At 41.1% G+C, this 14,719-nt stretch overlaps 1 protein-coding gene across 1 annotated transcript; it reads left to right on the top strand.

Moving 5' to 3' along the window:
* The first annotated feature begins 2,479 nt into the window (after positions 1-2,479).
* Positions 2,480-14,253, top strand: cUnh1orf52 (chromosome Un C1orf52 homolog). The gene is made up of 3 exons (XM_079848340.1): positions 2,480-4,176; positions 13,249-13,459; positions 13,764-14,253. Exons 1-3 carry the CDS (start codon positions 3,898-3,900, stop codon positions 13,913-13,915), a joined length of 642 nt encoding a protein of 213 aa, XP_079704466.1. The 5' UTR covers positions 2,480-3,897; the 3' UTR covers positions 13,916-14,253.
* The last annotated feature ends 466 nt before the right edge of the window (positions 14,254-14,719 follow it).

The following is a 14,719-nucleotide window of genomic DNA, read 5'->3' as shown; positions in this document are numbered from 1 at the left end:
GATACCCAATAGAGTGTTTGACAATTAGCTAAAGTTGCTAATCTGCCTAGCTGTGCGTTTAATTAGCTTCCTCAGTCACAGTTTAGCGCTTTTTTACTTTAATAGTGTTAAGGATTCTCCGAACTGAAGAGACAGATTAATTCTCTGTCGTAACTCATCGGTTTATTTCTCCGAACTGAAGAGAAAATGCAGATTTAAAGCCCAGAGTCGCGGGTCAACAACAGTTAAACTGGATTTACAGTTGTGCTAATAACACTTCGATGATGACGACCGTTAAACACTTCGACAGCCTTTTATAAAAAAAAGTGAATTGTCATCATCTTACGACATCTCATTCTTTATCTCATGCGGATGCTTTGCAGAATACGTAATCGTTATTTCTCTGCCAGACACTTGTAAAATATTCTGCCGTATTATCTCAACAGCCGGTCGTAACGCGTCCAAGTGACTGTATGAGATCACGGTCGTAAAGAAAGCAGTGTTTACTAGTTTGACTTCAACTACTATCCGCTCATCCTGAAGGAATTCCGTGTTTCCTCATGGATTGGAGAGCCAAGTGCGTGAACTTCCATTCAACCCGGAGTTTCCCTGTTATTATCTGCTGAAATCTGTAATCATCATCATCCTAAAAATATATATCTGGAAGCTCATTTCCACCAGGAAAAATAAAAAATGCTTTGGTAAATCTTAATAATGACATAAAAAATAAACATTATGACGACATATTAAGTAAAACGTTTTACTTTTTCTGATTATGGCATATTAGGTCACAATTATGGCATACTAGATTAAAAAGTCGAAATATGAGATAAAAAGTCATAATTATGACGTTTCATAAATTTCATAATTTAACCTTTTTATGTCACACTTAAAGGGATAGTTCACCCAAAAACGAAAAGTACCCCATCATTTACTCACCCTCAAACCATCCTATGTGTATATGACTTTATTCTTTCAACCAAACACAATCTGAGATATATTTAAAAAATATCCTGGCTCTTCCCAGCTTTATAATGGGATTGAACAGAGCCTGCGATGATTTTGAAGCCCAAAAAAGCACATCCATCCATCATAAAAGTAATCTGTACGGGGTTAATAAAGGCCTTCTGAAGTGAAGCGATGTGTTTGTGTAAGAAAAATATCCATATTTATAACTTTATAATCTATAATCACTGGCTTCCGGTAATGTCTGTATGCAAGGCGAGTTCCGGCGGAAGATTGACTTATTTAAAGTTATAAATATGGATATCATTAAGTCATTATTTCCATCACATAATTGATTTAGTGTGTCATTTTGTCTTTTCATCATATGACATAATTTAGAATTTTTTCTGTGTGTGTAAAAGATTGCATGTCCCGGAAGTCCCTGTTATTGTGTGGGGTTCCCCAGGGTTAGTTTTTAGCTCCTATCTTATTCTCTCTATATATGCTACCTCTTGGTTCTATTTTTCGGGAACACAATATGTCTTTTCACTGCTACGTGGATGACGTACAGATTTATTTTTCGGTAAAACAGTCAAATAGTAACACTTTTGGTAACCTATTAGCTTGTATTCAGGAGGTGAAAGACTGGTTGGCAGCAAATTTTTTAAAACTAAATGAAGAGAAAACTGAGAAAACTCTAACTGAGATAGTTGGACTCTGAGCTAAAAATGGATAAACAAATAAATTCTGTGGTTAAATCTACTTTTTTTCACTTAAAGCTCTTAGCAAAAACCAAACCATTTTGAGATTTTTCAGATTTTGAGAGAGCAATTTCTGCGGTCGTTTTCTCTAGAATGGATTATTGTAATTCACTGTATGCTGGGATTGATAAACAAGCTCTGGCACGCTTGCAAAACATACAAAATGCTGCAGCCAGATTGATTAAGTCAGCGAAGAGAACGGATCATATTACACCTTTATTGAGATCCTTGAGTTGGCTGCCAGTCGAGTATAGAGTGCATTACAAGATCATTGTTCTGGTTTTTAAAGCACTACATAATTTGGCACCACCATACCTTTCTGAGTTGTTGTCTGTATACATTCCGTCCAGGTCCTTGAGATCGGAAAATTTAAATCTCCTTGTGACTGTAAGAACAAATTTTAAACGTAAAGGTGAGATCAGCAAAGTCGACAGCGTGCTGATCCCGCACGCTGTCAGATCAGCAAAGTCGTTGGCTGTGATTAAGTCATTAAACCCACTTATTAGATGTAGCATGGGGGTCAGTCTGAAGTGGCTTGCCCCTTTGTGTGAAAGTGATACAGTATGTATAGCACACGTCTATTTGATGTGCGTGTTTACATCTGGAAGACGTATTTTTAATCAGAATCAGAATCAGAATCAGAAAGAGCTTTATTGCCAAGTATGCTTGCGCATACAAGGAATTTGTCTTGGTGACAGTAGCTTCCAGTACACATACAATATAAAGTGACAAGACAAGTGACAAGTAACATAGGTATAAATAAAAAAATTAAAATAAAAGATTATAAATTATAAATATATATAAAGTAAAGTTATAAGGTGCTATAATGAAATGTCTGAGGGAAGTATTGCACATGTTTGTTCCACAGTAGGGGAACATTTAAGTGTTCATGAGGTAGATGGCCTGGGGAAAGAAACTTTTCCTGTGTCTGGTTGTTTTTGTGCTCGGTGCTCTGTAGCGTCGACCAGACGGTAACAGTTCAAACAGAAAGTGTGCTGGGTGTGACGGGTCCAGAGTGATTTTGCGAGCCCTTTTACTCACTCTGGATGAGTACAGTTCTTTGAGTGTGGGAAGGGTAGTGCCAGTGATTCGCTCAGCAGTCCGAACTATCCGCTGTAGTCTAGTTAATAGTGTAGTCTAATAGTGTTTGCTCATCTGCAATACGTCTATAGGACGTTTCCTGTCAGATGTCAAATAGACGTTTAGAAGATGTCTTTAAGATGTAATGATTTAGAATGTATGTTAAACTGACATCTTCTAAACGTCTATTTGACATCTGACAGGAAACGTCCTATAGACGTATTGCAGATGGGCAAACACTCTTAAAAATACGTCTTCCAGATGTAAACATCACATCAAATAGACGTGTGCTATCTGGGTTATAGCTGTCTCCTGTCTTATGTTTTCATTCCATTGCTTGTTTGTATGTAACTTTTAATTAAGTGTTTTATCCTACCGTTTGTGAAGCACCTTGGGCAACGTCTGTTGTATTATGTGTGCTATATAAATAATAAAAAGAAAGAAAGAAAGATATTCATGATTTACAAAAGCATGATTTTTTTTCTCATGTGGTGGAAATGGCGTCTCCCAAGACTCAATGTCAGATCTCCAGGATTCTGCTGTCTGCCGTATTTGCATTTTCTTGTAATCTTGTTCCCACTGGCCGATCATCAGCTGTTCTCTGTCTGGAAATGTTTGATCGATGTGACTCAGGACTTTTAGTGTGCCATGATCCCTTTAATACTGTGCGTTTGTAATGATTTTGTTGGGTTTGTTAAATAAAGCAGCTTGTGAATGGATGTGATGTGATTTGTTCTGCTGCATTTATTTCCACAGCAGGATAAAATCAAAACACAACCGAAATACTCGGTGGCTTCATCAAAATTTAAATGAGCCCTGATGATTTATATATAGGCCTATATATATATTACTTATTTACTTAAACATTGATCTGAATCCAGACACTTGATTTTAAAAACACATTGTTAAATTGAAAAATGATCACGTTCTATTTTATTTTATTTTTGTGATCCGTTCTTTTGAGATTTAATCGGTCATTTTATTCTGTATACGCGAGCGACCCATGTTTATTACATCATCAGCGCGCGCCAAATTCAACATGGCGGCTGTTGTTTAGTTGTTTTTAATCTGCAGTTCCGAATCCCAAACCCAAAAGCATTGAATCCGACAGTCTTCCTCGTCTTCATCCACCATGAGCGATGAGAAGGAACCCGAGGGCCGTAATTTCTTCATGGGTTATGATGATCTGAGCGACAGCAGCAGTGACTCGGACAGTCATGAGTCCAGTAAGAAGAGCCGCATCGAACCGGAACCGTCCGGATCCTCGAACCCGCAGAGCCGCAAACGAGCCGCCGAGCCGCTGCCGAACCCCGACGACCTGTTCCGCTCCGTCAGCAGACCCGCGTTCCTCTACAACCCGCTCAATAAGCTCATCGACTGGGACAGGAGGACCGTCAAAGCGCCGGAAGAGGTCAGCCTGAACTCATCACTTTTGAGATCTGTATGTTATATTTAGTGCTGCTAGTTCATAATACATTGATTTAATATTACGTTACTCCCCCTTTTATTTTTCTCTTGATCGTAGTCGGCACTGAGCTTAATCTCAACATATTTATTGAACGATTATGTTCAACGATTAAATAATAAATGTTCGTAGAATAATAATAAAAGCATAAAAAAATATAGCTGCAAGCAGCAATACGGGGCCAAGCCCTGCAAGGCAGAGCAAGCAACAGCCGCTGTAGCGCAATGCGGAGCCAGAAGAGCAAAACATCAGAAATTTAATGTACATCAAGCACAGTAAGCACATCAATTACAGCAGCACAGCTAGCATTTAAGCACCAACAGCAGTGCAGAGCCGGAAGGAATTTAAATTATTATTTTATACACAATTTCAAAGTCGCCCCACACTGGTCTCGAACCCACGACCACAATGGTTCGGGATTCATGACGCATGGTTGAACCACTTGCGCCACCCAGAGGACATGTTTTACAAAGCTGCAGAGGAGAGGCTTCAGTGTGTGAATGAGCACACAAAATCATGTTAACGAGATTAGCATGCTAAGCTAACTTAATGCTAATATAGCTTATGATGTGGTACATCCAATGCTGGCAAAATAGATATCCTCAGATTCGACATGACGCAAGGAATCGATAGACACCAATTTTATGATTTTGTGACAAACTGTTCACAAGTTACAGCCTCTGAACCAATTATGGGTTGACCTCATTAAGTTTGCGACATCATAACTTTTTTTTTCCAGTATAGCAAAAAAATCGGGGACAGTACTTTTATGCGGCTCAGTCCGAAGATCATTTGAGTACATGTTTGGACAAAATTAGACCAATTTTGAAGGAGGAGTAGCGAAAAAACTGTTTTACATTCACTCCAATATGGCGGCCAGTCACATTGTTGATAAATAACATATGAGATATCGTTGAAATCGGCATAAGCCAAGGAATATATTGACATAAAGAAATCAAATTTCAAGCAATGTTAGCAAAAGTTATAAGCGTTTTTTCAAAAAACAATGATATCTCTGGAACACTAGGTGGCGCTGTGATCAAATTTCTCAGGTACCTTCGGGCCATGCTAATGATGATCCATACCAAATTTGGTGAAGAAATTTCAAATAGTTTAAAAGATATTGCAAATTATGACATCATTCAAAATGGCAGACACGTGGTACATCCCATCATGGCAAAATCGATATCCACGGATTTGTCATGACCCAAGGAATCGATAGACACCAAGTTTATAATTTTCTGACAAACTGTTCATAAGTTATTGGCCAAAATATGCATTTTCCATATCTCATGACCCGTAGGTGGCGCTGTTCCCAACTTTGGCATGGAACCTCAGATCATGCTTCCGATGAAGTGTACCAATTTTCGTTTCGATTGATCAAAGTTTGGCCGAGCTATAGCTTCTGAACCAATTTTGGGTCGACCTCGTTAAGTTTGCGACATCATAACTTTTTTTTTTCCAATATAGCAAAAAAATCGGGGACAGTACTTTTATGCGGCTCAGTCCGAAGATCATTTGAGTACATGTTTGGACAAAATTAGACCAATTTTGAAGGAGGAGTAGCAAAAAAACTGCATACTGTACTTTTCAAAATGGCCACTACTGTAATGGGCGGAGTCTTGATGTAAGATATTGGTTCTGATCAGCATGATGAGATAAATCAGGTGTACTAAGTTTCATTTTTCTAGATCAAAGGGTTCAAAAGTTATAACCATTTCAATGTTGGATTTTTGAACTGCTGGTGGCGCTATAGAGTTGGTCCTAGAGACTCAAAAATTGCTACAATTACTTTTCATTACCATCACTACAAGTGTGCCAAATTTCATCATTTTCCTATGTATGGTTCATAGGGCTGCCATAGACTTCAAGAGGAGGAAGAAGAATAATAATAATAATAATAATAAGAAAACTAACAGATACAATAGGTGCCATAGCCCCTTCGGGGCTTGGCCCCTAATAATAGAAGAAAATATTATTACATAACTTAAATTTAAATAAACAGTGTACCAAATTACAACATGTGCGAACATTTGAAACCACAGTTTTTTTAACACACACACACACACATTACTGAGGGTCACTGTGGTTGACAGTAGGGAAACACACTGAGTGCATATGCGATGTCATATTGATTAATCACATCTAACATAAAAGTTTGTAAATATATATCTGTGTATTTTATATATAGCACACACACACACCGTATTCTAATAGTGAACTGTATTGTCTGGTAAAGAGTTCATGACAGGAGGATCTCCACTCAAGTCTAAGAATGTTCCACGTGTGGTTGAAAGATCCATCATTGGCCTAGAATGATAATATTCTGAGAGTCAAAACTATAAAGTCAACTTTATTTCTACAGCACTTTATTACACAACACAGAGTGTTTCAAAGCAGCTTTACAGAGATAACAGGAAAATAATGCAACAGAGTTTGTTTCCAGAAGAGAATAAAGTCCAGCATAACTAAGTTCAGTGATGGTTCATTTTTGTTGTAAAAAGTTATTAATTTAGTTCATTTATATACAGTGAGGAAAATAAGTATTTGAACACCCTGCTATTTTGCAAGTTCTCCCACTTAGAAATCATGGAGGGGTCTGAAATTGTCATCGTAGGTGCATGTCCACTGTGAGAGACATAATCTAAAAAAAAATAATCCAGAAATCACAATATATGATTTTTTAACTATTTATTTGTATGATACAGCTGCAAATAAGTATTTGAACACCTGAGAAAATCAATGTTAATATTTGGTACAGTAGCCTTTGTTTGCAATTACAGAGGTCAAACGTTTCCTGTAGTTTTTCACCAGGTTTGCACACACTGAGGAGGGTGTGCTTCGGGTCATTGTCATGTTGGAAGACCCAGCCTCGACCCATCTTCAATGCTCTAACTGAGGGAAGGAGGTTGTTCCCCAAAATCTCGCAATACATGGCCCCGGTCATCCTCTCCTTAATACAGTGCAGTCGCCCTGTCCCATGTGCAGAAAAACACCCCCAAAGCATGATGCTACCACCCCCATGCTTCACAGTAGGGATGGTGTTCTTGGGATGGTACTCATCATTCTTCTTCCTCCAAACACGTTTAGTGGAATTATGACCAAAAAGTTCTATTTTGGTCTCATCTGACCACATGACTTTCTCCCATGACTCCTCTGGATCATCCAAATGGTCATTGGCAAACTTAAGACGGGCCTTGACATGTGCTGGTTTAAGCAGGGGAACCTTCCGTGCCATGCATGATTTAAAACCATGACGTCTTAAGCCCTATTCGGACGGGACTAGTTTTCCAAACGACGTTTGAGTTACAATTCTTATCAACCTACGTCTGTGATTTCATGTACGGATTCGGACGGGACTAACATCTCCGTGTTTATTACCGAGGTAGGAGTGTCTGTGTTTTACATGTGGGCATTGCAGAAGATCACGTGTTCAGAATGCGTGGATTGCGTATGAAATATAAAGTAAAACGTCCTAACGTATTTAGTGTTTTGTAAACATTTGATAAAAATTGTAGTATAAAAAAACTAAACATACATTTATCATCATGATTTTATATAAATGGGTTCTTATAATAAACCCACTGGAATAAAAAGTTTTAACTTATATAATTTAGGCTATACCTTATGTAATGAAGTGCAGAAATGAAAGTAATCTTACCTGAAACTGATATTACAGTAGCCAGTCTTAACAGTTTACGTGATTTGGCTCTTCTTGTTGATTTCGTTTTTTTATTTCTTCGCAGTGTACCGAACACATCTACATCCATTATCGGTGCGCAAAAAGCAGAAACTTGAATATCGGCGCGATAGCGAGAGATTGTACGGTAGTTCATGTTGACCAAAACACACAAGAAAAAGCGTTTTGGAAAAAAACTTTTCCGGCAATCACAGACATTCGCATTCGGACGGGATTAGATTTCTCTGAGGACCGCCGAGTTTGACGAAAAACAGTTGGTAATTTGCTCTGGAATTTTTACAGAGGTCGTGTGAGAAAAAGACAGACATGGCAGATTCGGACAGGATTAAAATCTCAAAGTACGTCTGTGAAACAGAAATTTCTCTAACGTCCCCCTGTGAAACTAGTCCCGTCCGAATAGGGCTTTAGTGTATTACCAACAGTAACCTTGGAAACGGTGGTCCCAGCTCTTTTCAGGTCATTGACCAGCTCCTCCCGTGTAGTTCTGGGCTGATTTCTCACCTTTCTTAGGATCATTGAGACCCCACGAGGTGAGATCTTGCATGGAGCCCCAGTCCAAGGGAGATTGACAGTCATGTTTAGCTTCTTCCATTTTCTAATGATTGCTCCAACAGTGGACCTTTTTTCACCAAGCTGCTTGGCAATTTCCCCGTAGCCCTTTCCAGCCTTGTGGAGGTGTACAATTTTGTCTCTAGTGTCTTTGGACAGCTCTTTGGTCTTGGCCATGTTAGTAGTTGGATTCTTACTGATTGTATGGGGTGGACAGGTGTCTTTATGCAGCTAACAACCTCAAACAGGTGCATCTAATTTAGGATAATAAATGGAGTGGAGGTGGACATTTTAAAGGCAGACTAACAGGTCTTTGAGGGTCAGAATTCTAGCTGATAGACAGGTGTTCAAATACTTATTTGCAGCTGTATCATACAAATAAATAGTTAAAAAATCATATATTGTGATTTCTGGATTTTTTTTTTAGATTATGTCTCTCACAGTGGACATGCACCTACGATGACAATTTCAGACCCCTCCATGATTTCCAAGTGGGAGAACTTGCAAAATAGCAGGGTGTTCAAATACTTATTTTCCTCACTGTATATATATATATCCGCTCTGGAGTAAACAGAGTTCTTGTATAATACGGTGTTTACGACGGCGTTAGATGGCGGTGTACTTTTCTTAATTAATTTTACACAAATACCGCAAGCTTCTTAACTCTAGTTCTAGAAAATGAAGAACAAAGAAATGTGCATCAGGTGTGCTTTGCTTTTTATGTTTTTAATTAATTTATGAAGCCACTGCAGACTTTATTGTTACATATTACATTGTGATATTATAATGGCATCATATTCTGTGCGGGTAATTAGCTTAATGCGCTGTTAGCTTAAAGCCTGACAATATCACTGCTAAACACCTTCAGTATTGTATTATTCCGCCATGTTTCTCACTTTAACACTGACACAACTCGTAAGGCCACTCCCTATTAAGTCCTATTGTACCTAATTGTTGTTGTAGTTCCACCAGAGCTCCACTGGGGGCGATCGCCCATGAGTGCAGAATGAATGGGAGTCTATGGAGCTAGACGGCTAAATGTGTCTCTTTCACCCGATTGCCGTTGAGAAATCTCAGATTTGATTGTAGGTTTTGCAAGTTCAACATGGGTTATGGGTCGAAAGTTGAATGAACGAGTACTTATGTCCTTTCGATTTCTTACAGGTTGAGTTGTTGTTGCCCATAACACGCTAGCATTCTGCTAATGAACGCTGATTGGTCAGTGAAGGACTGATTACGACCAGAGATACCGCTTGATGGTCTTTTAAAACAACAAAACAGAAACTCTTCTAGCACGTGTATTTACCTGTGTCGGCTAGGGGTGTAACGGTTCACAAAATTCACGGTTCGGTTCGATACGATACACTTGTGTCACGGTTCGGTTCGGTACGTTTTCCATACAGCATTGCCAGAGAATTTTCCTTGAATTATTTTTTTATTATTATTAATTTATTTAATGAAACTAACATCATAAAGTATGATTTTTTATTTTTTTGGTGCTTTTTTTACTGAGCAATAATGGAGCTATACTTGACTCTTCTTATGAGCATATAAAACAAAACAGCTCTTTGGGCAAAATTAAATGTAATATTGTAGTAGGCTAGTAGACTAGTTATAAACAAAGGTTTATTTTAGTTCAGATTCACATTTGAGGGCAGCAATTGTATTCATAATGTCAAAATAAAACCGACGTAATGTTACTTGAAAGCATTATAGCCCACTATTCCTGACAAACTTCCATACCTTGCAGTTAGTGTTACTACAGTAAATCCATTCCGCGGTGAATGTTGCTGATCTGTGGACACCGGCCAGTTCATTCATGGCACGATGTTTCCTGGTTTCCACGTCAGCGCAGTTTGATCCGTTAATAACAGAGAAATGTGCATGTTTCTCACTAGATCTCGCAGCGATGTTATTACTTCAGTGGCGAATTCAAAAAGCATTTGAAATTCAAATGCTTCCGTTACTGGTCTGGATCTCTTAGCGCTGTGTGGTGTTGCTTGATCAGGCTCGCGCATAGGGCTCGCGAGTCCCGCTTCACAGGTCAAAACTGATAAACGGTCCACACAAACACAATAAGAGTAGCTCAGTTTCGTTCCTTACATTGCATTTGCCAGTTGATGATGTGGTCGCGGCAGCCTCTATGAGCGCGCTTGCCACCCGCGACGCGCCTTCATTTGAAATAACGTAATTTTGGTCGGCAGAAAAAATTGTCCATGAACCGTTCGGTACGTAATGCGTACCGAAAACCGAACCGAAAGCCTCGTACCGAACGGTTCGATACGAATACGCGTATCGTTACACCCCTAGTGTCGGCTGTGTTGTGTGTTTGCCTGTGTCGGCTGTGTTGTGTGTTTGCCTGTGTCGGCTGTGTTGTGTGTTTGCCTGTGTCGGCTGTGTTGTGTGTTTGCCTGTGTCGGCTGTGTTGTGTGTTTCCCTGTGTCGGCTGTGTTGTGTGTTTGCCTGTGTCGGCTGTGTTGTGTGTTTGCCTGTGTCAGCTGTGTTGTGTGTTTGCCTGTGTCGGCTGTGTGTGTGTTTACCTGTGTCGGCTGTGTTGTGTGTTTGCCTGTGTCGGCTGTGTTGTGTGTTTGCCTGTGTCAGCTGTGTCGTGTGTTTACCTGTGTCGGCTGTGTTGTGTGTTTAGCTGTGTCGTGTGTTTACCTGTGTCGGCTGTGTTGTGTGTTTACCTGTGTCAGCTGTGTTGTGTGTTTACCTGTGTCGGCTGTGTCGTGTGTTTACCTGTGTCGGCTGTGTTGTGTGTTTACCTGTGTCAGCTGTGTCGTGTGTTTACCTGTGTCGGCTGTGTTGTGTGTTTCCCTGTGTCGGCTGTGTTGTGTGTGTCAGCTGTGTTGTGTGTTTCCCTGCGTCGGCTGTGTCGTGTGTTTCCCTGCGTCGGCTGTGTTGTGTGTTTACCTGTGTCGGCTGTGTTGTGTGTTTACCTGTGTCGGCTGTGTTGTGTGTTTACCTGTGTCAGCTGTGTTGTGTGTGTCAGCTGTGTTGTGTGTTTACCTGTGTCGGCTGTGTTGTGTGTTTACCTGTGTCGGCTGTGTTGTGTGTTTACCTGTGTCGGCTGTGTTGTGTGTTTACCTGTGTCGGCTGTGTTGTGTGTTTCCCTGTGTCGGCTGTGTTGTGTGTTTCCCTGTGTCGGCTGTGTTGTGTGTTTCCCTGTGTCGGCTGTGTTGTGTGTTTCCCTGCGTCGGCTGTGTCGTGTGTTTCCCTGCGTCGGCTGTGTCGTGTGTTTCCCTGTGTCGGCTGTGTCGTGTGTTTACCTGTGTCAGCTGTGTTGTGTGTTTACCTGTGTCGGCTGTGTTGTGTGTTTCCCTGTGTCGGCTGTGTCGTGTGTTTACCTGTGTCGGCTGTGTTGTGTGTTTACCTGTGTCAGCTGTGTTGTGTGTTTACCTGTGTCAGCTGTGTTGTGTGTTTACCTGTGTCGGCTGTGTTGTGTTTCCCTGTGTCAGCTGTGTTGTGTGTTTACCTGTGTCGGCTGTGTTGTGTGTTTCCCTGTGTCGGCTGTGTCGTGTGTTTACCTGTGTCAGCTGTGTTGTGTGTTTACCTGTGTCGGCTGTGTTGTGTTTCCCTGTGTCAGCTGTGTTGTGTGTTTACCTGTGTCAGCTGTGTTGTGTGTTTACCTGTGTCGGCTGTGTTGTGTGTTTCCCTGTGTCGGCTGTGTCGTGTGTTTACCTGTGTCGGCTGTGTTGTGTGTTTACCTGTGTCAGCTGTGTTGTGTGTTTACCTGTGTCAGCTGTGTTGTGTGTTTACCTGTGTCGGCTGTGTTGTGTGTTTCCCTGTGTCAGCTGTGTTGTGTTTCCCTGTGTCAGCTGTGTTGTGTGTTTACCTGTGTCAGCTGTGTTGTGTGTTTACCTGTGTCGGCTGTGTTGTGTGTTTACCTGTGTCGGCTGTGTTGTGTGTTTACCTGTGTCGGCTGTGTTGTGTGTTTACCTGTGTCAGCTGTGTTGTGTGTTTACCTGTGTCGGCTGTGTTGTGTGTTTACCTGTGTCAGCTGTGTTGTGTTTACCTGTGTCAGCTGTGTTGTGTGTTTACCTGTGTCAGCTGTGTTGTCGATGCCTCGAGAGAAAAGAAAGTGCAGAGCTGAAAGCACCAAAGTGACTGAAGGATTGCCGTAAAGCGGTATCTCTGGTCGTATGATGTGTATGACGTCATTGACATTTTAAAAGACTTTTTAAAGCAAATAAGTGACTCTAAAAAATCTAAAACCCAGCAATGTGTAATTTCTTTGCATCTCCTTTCGAATACAACATTCAAATTACTAGACAAAACATTATATCCTGAGAAAAGTGGATTTCGAGGGGTACAGCGCCATAGACCTCCATTCATTCTGCACTTGTCCTGTGAGCGCCCTCATGTGGAGCCAGAGTGGAACTGCACTCGTCCTGTGAGCGCCCTCATATGGAGCCAGAGTGGAACTGCAACCAGTTCAGAAGTGGGAAGTTCACTGAGAGTGGAAGTTCTCCCCTTATTAGACATTCTCTGGCTTCCCACTCGCATTTACGACATTGTGGAGTCTGGCAGCATTACAGGTCAGAAGTCAGATTGGATTGGACAATCAGAACATTATCTGAATATAAAGGAGGAAGGATACGCTCCTTCACTGTCACACTCTAGAATCACTCTGTGTGACTGTCAGTGCTGGATGATAAACCTCATCAAAGACCTCATCTGTGTGTCTGTTATCAGTGATATAGTGTGTGTTATCAGTGATATAGTGTGTATTATTCAGTGATATAGTTTAGTTGTAAACTGTTTTCCAGCCTGTGAAAGAGTTTAAGCTGTGGAAGAACAGCGCAGTTCCTCCGCCACACTCGTACGAGACAGAGGAGAAGAAGAAAGCTCCCGCTGGGATGGACATGGCCATTAAATGGTCGAATGTTTACGAGGACAACGGAGACGACGCCCCTAAAGCCCCCGGAGGCCCCGCCCACTTCCTGCCCGAGGGGGAGGAGCCTCAGGAGCCCGACTCTGGTAACAACATTCACTAACTCTATATATCTCTATCTGTCTGTCTATCTGTCTATCCGTGTGTCTGTCTATCTGTCTGTCTATCTATCTGTCTGTCTATCCGTGTGTCTGTCTATCTATCTGTCTGTCTGTCTATCCGTGTGTCTGTCTATCTATCTGTCTGTCTGTCTGTCTTTCTATTTATCTATCTATCTAATCATCCATCCATCCATCATATCTATCCATCCATCATATTTATCTCTCTATCTATCTATCTTACCATTTCTGCCCATCATCTATTGAAGTGTGTGTCTCTCTCTATCTTCAGATGACGAGGACTCGCTGAAGAAATCTGCAAAGAAACGTCACGTCGAAACATTCCAGCAGAAGGAGAAGAGAAAGAGAGACATCGGTCAGGCCACGTCAGACAAGAACTTCGTGGAGGAGGAGAAGCGGATCCTGCGCCAGTCTGCGGACTGAAGAGTGTGTGTGTGTGTGTGTGTGTGTGTGTGTGTGTGTGAGTGTGAGAGAGTTTATTTCACCCTTTACCTGTCAGGAATTAGCCTCTGGATGAAGAGAGTCCGGGACGTTTTAAATGTGTAAATTCAACATCACTCCCGTGTGTGTGAAGGGATTGTGTGTGAAGGGCGATTCTGCTTTAATGATGTGTTTGTGTTTTGGACGTCATTGTAAGTTTGATTTCAACTGTAAATTTCCAGCTTGTAAAGAACATTCTCCTTTGGTGATTTTAGTTTGATGTTTCTTGTATGTTTCAGATGATTTGTAGATTCTCAAATTGATAAAGTCCTTCTCTCTGAGTCTCTGGTTGTGTATTTGTATCATATAGTGTGTGTGTAAGTGTGTTTGTTTGTGTGTGAGAGAGAGAGACTGAGAGACGCAGTGTGTGTGCGTGTGATGGGTAGGGTTAGTGTGTGTGTGTGTGTGTATGTGTGTGATGGGTAGGGTTAGTGTGTGTGTGTGTGTGTGTGTGTGTGTGTGTGATGGGTAGGGTTAGTGTGTGTGTGTGTGTGTGTGTGTGTGTGTGATGGGTAGGGTTAGTGTGTCAGTGTGTGTGTGTGTTCATGTTTTTCTATCCCGGTGGGGACTTCAACCTGAATGCACACAGACTCATGAGGACTCGTGTCACAGTCGGGACATAAACTGAGGTCCCCATGGGTAAACAAGCTTATAAATCATACAGAATGAGTTTTTTTGTAAATGTAAAAATGCAGAAAGTTTTCTGTGATGGGTAGGTTTAGGGGTCGGGTTAGTGTGTGTGTGTGT

The sequence above is a fragment of the Squalius cephalus genome (genome assembly GCF_949319135.1).
Source record: "Squalius cephalus genome assembly, chromosome: 18".
NCBI lineage: Eukaryota > Metazoa > Chordata > Actinopteri > Cypriniformes > Leuciscidae > Squalius > Squalius cephalus.
This window is presented reverse-complemented; position numbering and strand designations above follow the sequence as displayed.